Source organism: Priapulus caudatus, unplaced genomic scaffold (assembly GCF_000485595.1).
Source record: "Priapulus caudatus unplaced genomic scaffold, Priapulus_caudatus-5.0.1 Scaffold48, whole genome shotgun sequence".
Taxonomy (NCBI): domain Eukaryota; kingdom Metazoa; phylum Priapulida; class Priapulimorpha; order Priapulimorphida; family Priapulidae; genus Priapulus; species Priapulus caudatus.
Window position 1 is genome coordinate 401,896 of NW_014577109.1, and position 6,625 is coordinate 408,520.

The following is a 6,625-nucleotide window of genomic DNA, read 5'->3' on the forward strand; positions in this document are numbered from 1 at the left end:
GTAAAAACTACCGCAGCCGATCTCATGACAGTTATTACCTCCGCGCAACGGAGGTCATGTAATCGGTTTCGTGTGTGTGTTCGTGTGTGTGTGTGTAGCGTTGGCGCGATCGATTCAGCAGCAGCTCGCCTTAGGGCGTCCAGTCAGCAGCAGCTCGCCTTAGGGCGTCCAGTCAGCAGCAGCCAGCAGCGAGCCAGCTGTTATACACATACATGTTACACGCTCGCGGAGGTATGCACTGTTAAAGCATGTGAAGAGTGAACGGAATGACCTCTCTATTCCTCTACAGAACCTTACCCTATAACCAGATGGTGCCAGATAAGTTTAATATGAGAAGATCTGTATAACTATATTGTATATTAGGCTGTTGGCGAGCAAGCGCCTGAAAATGAGGCGCACGAACATGCTGGCCACGCTAAGGAGAGCTCGCAGCACGATAGATTAACCATGGCGACATGCTGTTCGTCAGTTGTCGGTTCGTTTAATAAGTCTCGCGGTGACCGCAGCTGCCGGTTCACCCAATGTCCTGATCTGAACAAGAGCCCCTCGGCGCTTTTGTTACTACGCGAACGCCCCCCCCCCACCCCACCCTACCCTTTCCCCACTCATTCTCTGTTCATCATTTCCTCGTTCCCGTTAGCTAGTCGTTCGCTTGCTTTACCACACCGCCCACGCGCCTCTCTTACCCGCTCTCGTTCGTGCAATCGTGAGTTGTCTTTCACCTTCCGCAGTTTTCCGCCTTAGTTCCTTCTCGCGTACACGTCTTGCTCTACCTCACACTCACGCACATTATCCCCCCTCACACACGCACGCACGCACGCACGCACGCACGCACACGCAGACGCGCGCGCGAATGAAACCACGCGCGAACTCGAAGACTGTATAGTTCTCTTAACTTGTCGCAAACACTGATATTCATCCTTATTGTATGTAATTGAAATATGTTTAGTGCACATCTGGCAATCAATAAATTCGGAATATACTATACACAGAAAACGGGAAGGTTTTAGTCAAAATTTTACTAAATGTGAAAAGGCAAAGGAGACAGAAGCTTAAACATAAGAGACAAATGGTACCAAGAGCAATATTGTGCGACTGAAAGGCCGCTCCTTAGACACTGCAGTTTGCTTCGTACCCCAATGGCATCTCGACAGCACAAACCTGTAACGCAAGTTCGCTCAGTCATGTGCACACCGACGGAGGGAATCTCGAAAGAGAATCGATGCAGCAGCCTGTGTGCGTTTTATCACAAAGCTAAACATCGGATTCCGAGCTACTAAAACACAAGTAATGCGCTGCGCTCGCAGCGCGATAACCACGCCGTACGTAACAGATTGTATCGATAGTAGTACTGGGAATTATTTCACTATATGGTAGCTGCAGCCTACGGATTGAATAAATACATCTCCTAGCGGAATACAAAGAACGGTACGAGCAGTGTACACTAGGTATGTGACGGGCTAATTATGGTTTAAACAGACAATAATTAAATATCATATTCTCCATGACAATTGCCTATAGCTCATGGCAAACTTTCAGCAAAAATCTACGCACTTTATTTATCCACACGATACATAATACCCATTGCACAATTTGTCTGAACGCGACAACAAATGTTGAAACGGGTAACGGCAAACAAGTTGTCGTGCGTACCATGATATACAAGTACTCAAATAATTCACAAAAATAGCCATTCATGACAGAAACACAGGTTCTCCGTTATGACTCGGGTACGATACAAACATTTACAAGCATGATTAGGAACGTGTGCTGTTGCTCAATTCCCGCTGATCATCGACGACAAGGAGGCATGAACACGACATCGCACAGCCATCTCGAAACGCATGGCCTCTCGGTTTCTCGCATAGGCAGAGCAAGGCCCTCGTTAAAAAGCTAGCGCATTATATTATGCGATATACATCTATCTATGTTGATCTGATTCGGCAGGAGGGCGGCGGACACACCGGCTGCCGGGTTTAGCCGCCAAACATAGAAGGTCGGTGACCGGAACACCGTCTACGTTCTACCCTAGGCGAGAATGCGGCTGTCGAGAGGGGTGTCGAATTAGATACCCGGGAAATATGCCGAGAAGCAGCTCTGGCTTTACGCCGTTAATTAAACATTTTCTCCGTAAAGCGGAGGCTGCGGAGATATGATGCTAACGATCTGCAAAGCTTCCCGGGGAGACACTTGTGTGTAATTACAAAATGGCTTCGTGCGTGTAACATTCAATTTTCAGCGGCGTGCGCTCCCTCGGGCCACCATCATTCGCCATTTTGGTATAATTCGCCGACTCTTGGCACGCGCGTTTGCGAAGCATCTCAGCAGCAATACAACTGCAACCTCTTCAGCGCTAGCATTTGCCTTGCCTTCTCGCCGAGAGACGCCGCCCCCGCCTTCCCCCCCTGTTCTCCTTCTATGAGTTCCGAACGAGTGATATTCGCTTTGCGGGTGCCGACCAACTCTTGATTCTGCACTGATAATCGCAGTTAGAGCCGCAGTACAGTAGTTTACAGCGCCGGGATGGCACAACTCGCGGGTCGCATTTCCCTAGCAACGCAACCAGTTGTGTCACACTGATTGTGCGGCAATATATCAAGATTTAATACCGCTAATCTAATCACTGCTTCGCTGCATATAAGGATCACTAGGGACCGTTTCTATACGGTCAGAAGTCGTTCCAGAAATCGATACAACTACAATAACGGATCTACGATCGCAGCCAGGCTAGACATGAACTGTAATACAGCATGCCTAATCAACCTGCCTGCTCTACGAAGTGTAGAATTTCACCTTAACACGGTCTATGTGTCATTTATATATTTAGTCTAAGACAGACATGCATGTACAATTTAAACACGTAACACATAATACAGATTGGTTTGCACGAACAGAAACAGTTCTCAGGTTAAACCTCTGATAACAGAGTACTCATCCCAATGACGGTATGCATCGGGAGATAATCGTTTGAAATGCGCAGTCGGATTACCACAGCGGACATCATATAATTCACAGCGCATGAGTACAGGCTTTGTCGTGCCACAGTCAACCTTACACATACCGCGTCAGTATACATCGTACACTCGCCTATACCGTGAATGTCACTACAGTGACCCGTTGTAATTCGTCAGTAGGGAAGCGCGTTAGGTACTCGAAACTGGCGTAGTCACCGATTCACCGCAGACTGCATTTCGTGGTGAAGTGTAGTCGCGGTCATCGCAGACAGTCATTACAGACATGGCCGGCATATAGCGAACGTGAAAACCCCAGTTCGTGTACAGAGATACCTCCTGTCTATGAATAAAAAGTAAAATATCCACGAGATGGAAAAATCGACGAAGTAATTAATAATCCCGATGCCAGAAAAGGCTTCAAGAGGCAGGCAGGGGAAATTGCGTGATTCGGCGTATGTTTAATTAACCAAGGCTTGTGAACACGTTAAAGATCGGCCGACGTGACATGACTGGTGCATACAGGTCACGCGCGGTCGTATGTACTTATGAAAATACTAGAACTTGGTATAAACGAACTGGTCAACCAAACGCAATCATTAGACAGGCGATACACACGTTAAAATAACTGTGGACAGAAAACGCGCATAGGACGCGTCCTTCGCGTGCTTTTCGTGTACTGAACATATCTCCACTGTGCGACGATGCGTGTATATATACGTACCTCATATCACATACGTAGCACACATGCACAGTATATTAATATAAATCGCATCCATTATTGTGGTCCCGCCGAGTACGGTATATATGAGGTTGACTGTATGTGGAGAGATGTAGGGAGTCTACCTGACCCCCCCCCCCAACACAAGACGGCCAGCGCAAGGTAACAGCAACTACAGTCAAAGGTAAGCCTGTACGCGCGCGCACACATACACACACCAGCAATAATTGACGGACCTTGCCACTCGGGGAAATCTAGGGTAGAGTTTCTGTTGAGATCACCTACTCACGCCCTGCAGACGTGCCACAGTCAAGACGGTCACATTGCGACGTGTGCTTGTATGCGAACATATGGCTACGCCTATACTTGCAAGACATACATAGATGAGCTGAAATCGCAGCGTCATACACACGCGCACACACAAAAACAATTACACGGTACTTCGTTCGTCGATACAAACAGCCGTTACTAAACGACAAGCAACTATATCCTTATGGAGTACACAGATATTTGTAAGAAACGGGAAATCTCGATAGCAAAACACCTGCTTGTCAGGTTTATTTCCTTTGCGAAATGCGCCGGCGGCCAGCTTTCTTCCATGCTAATAGAATTATCACAAAACTGTAATTCCGTGTGTTGTTTGTGGCGTACGCGCCGCTATTTGATTCGTTTCCTCCTTGTGGTGTGACAAAAAGCGTTTGTTAGGTAAATAACATGGACACAAAAATATGTAGTGCTCTACGTTACCCAATTTCATATACCTAAAGACACATACAACATCCTATATACACCCTGCACTTGCTCCAGATGCAAATCGTTTGCGTATAAGCTGCCAGCTGCGTGCTGGGGAGAGAGCAGGCTACCGTGACAATCAGACTGAACCAATCTTTGGTTTTCTGTTTCCAGTTAACAGTCATGCATTCTAGGGATGGTTAAACCCTGCAGTTAGATTTCCGGCATTTAAAAACTTCAACAACGTATTTGTTACTGGCAACTTTCTCCAAACCTAAAAGCAATCATAAATTCCAGAACTCTTGAAACACTCAGTATGTAACCACTATGCGATCGGTAGCTCTAGGCGCACACGTACGTACACTGGTTCAGCAAACTAAGTTGACATGACACTGTATTTACAAAATGCCACCGCTTCTTCATCCCTGTTGTCGTTGGCTTCTTTGCCTTGTGCATTCCTAAATCCTCACCAACGACAAAGGCATGATTTATGCAAGCATTCATTACGACTAATAAAACATCAAAAATCTTTCATCATTGCACTTGGCTGTCCCTAACCATAATTCCTAGAGTCATTTCGACAGAATTAAGGTCATTGTGTAAATTGCTTCAACAAGACTAGACGATTGAATATGGTTTTAATGCAATATACACCTTCCAAAAACCCTGTCTAAAATTCGGGGTTCAACCATCATAACTAAGCATCTGGACTGGACTCACTGAATACTCATCTTCGCATTCTTAACTAACGTGTATATAACAATAAATAAAATACTCTAAATGTTCTATTGCTTATATACGGTGTATATAGTACAAATAGCCTTGCCTGTTGCCCAAACCAGTACGTGCCTTTCGCTAGACCCAAACTGTGACTCAACCTCAACACCACGTCCTAAAATTGTCTATGATATTGACACATTTGACAATATTGGATACGCGACCACCAGATGGCACTGACGTCTCAATTACGGGCGTCACAACGTGTGCCGCACTAGTACAAGCCACACCCTCGCAGATTGTTGGCAATGATCACATCTGTAACTGCATCAAACACAAACTGAATGTTTGTTGTGTCGGTTGCGCATGTCATGTGACAGTATATCTCTTTAGTTTGCGACTTGTTCTTGCTTTCAAACTGGGCCTGGATATATGCAGATGCTTCAGTGTAATCCTGGGCACCTGTACGTAAACAAGAATGCCACCATAACAATCTATAGCCAAGCTGACAAGACCATTGAAATCACATCATCTCTCATTGTTATTAAATTCCTGCTTTTATTAATAACAAATAAAGATTTTTATTGATTAACGAAGAAATAAAACACTTCACAATTGATTTTGGTCGTGATTCATTCTCACCGCTTTCACAGATCTTGTTCTTTTGGTTCTGCAACTACTATGGATTGATGCTAATCTACTATCTCAAAACCCCCTAATTCATGCTAATATTTGCTATTTATGCACTAGTTTGATGATCGTATTACCCGCTCTGAGTGTAACGTAACGCCGGCTAATCAGCTAGATCTGTGGACAGCATAATTGCCATTTAGCTCACCTGTGTATTCAGCAAAGCAGATTGACAGTTGAGATTTCTTGATTTTTTCTTCAAACAAATCTTTCTTGTTGAGGAACAGGATGATTGACGTGTCTGTAAACCACTTATTATTGCAGATAGAGTCAAAAAGCTTTAAACTCTCCTGCATTCGGTTCTGGAAAGCAAGAAAGTAAAGGCTTAGAATTCACAAAATTAAGGAAACTGAGGGCGGCTGGGAAGGCTGATTGGCTTGTTATATATGCTATGATATTTGGGTTGCATCTTGAGCCATTTTACTAATCGCAATGCATCTATATTCTCGGTTTGAAAAGGGTAAAGTACCATTCGCACCTAATTTGGTTTATAGTAAGTATGGTGATCGATCAAAATGCTCGAAGATACTGTATGTATATATATGACCATGCTGCAAAACCTTTTGGGGTTTTTAGATACATTTCGAAATGGATACTGTCGTCACACTGTATGTGTGTGTGTGTGCATGTGTATCTACACCTGGATCTAACTAGGAGAAATGTCAAAATACGATATTGTATTCAAATGTACTTTTTTTAGCAACTGTGCAGAGTAATCGATTATTATTTCCGTTAGAGCAGCAGCAGTACAGATACAGTAAGTGCGAGAGTGCGTGTGTATGACTGTGCACGTGTAATATTGATGGAGTACCTC

The 6,625-nt window shown here is 44.6% G+C and overlaps 1 protein-coding gene across 1 annotated transcript in view; it reads right to left on the minus strand.

Annotated features, from left to right (window-relative positions):
• Nucleotides 1–1,004: 1,004 nt before the first annotated feature.
• Nucleotides 1,005–6,625, minus strand: part of LOC106820803 (guanine nucleotide-binding protein G(o) subunit alpha) — a 67,477-nt gene continuing 61,856 nt past the window's right edge. Inside the window, exons 7-8 of the mRNA XM_014825373.1 lie at nt 5,960–6,113; nt 1,005–5,583 (exon numbers count right to left, since the gene is read on the minus strand). Coding sequence (XP_014680859.1) covers nt 5,396–5,583; nt 5,960–6,113 — 342 coding nt within the window. The 3' untranslated portion in view covers nt 1,005–5,395. The remainder of the gene's footprint in view (nt 5,584–5,959; nt 6,114–6,625) is intronic.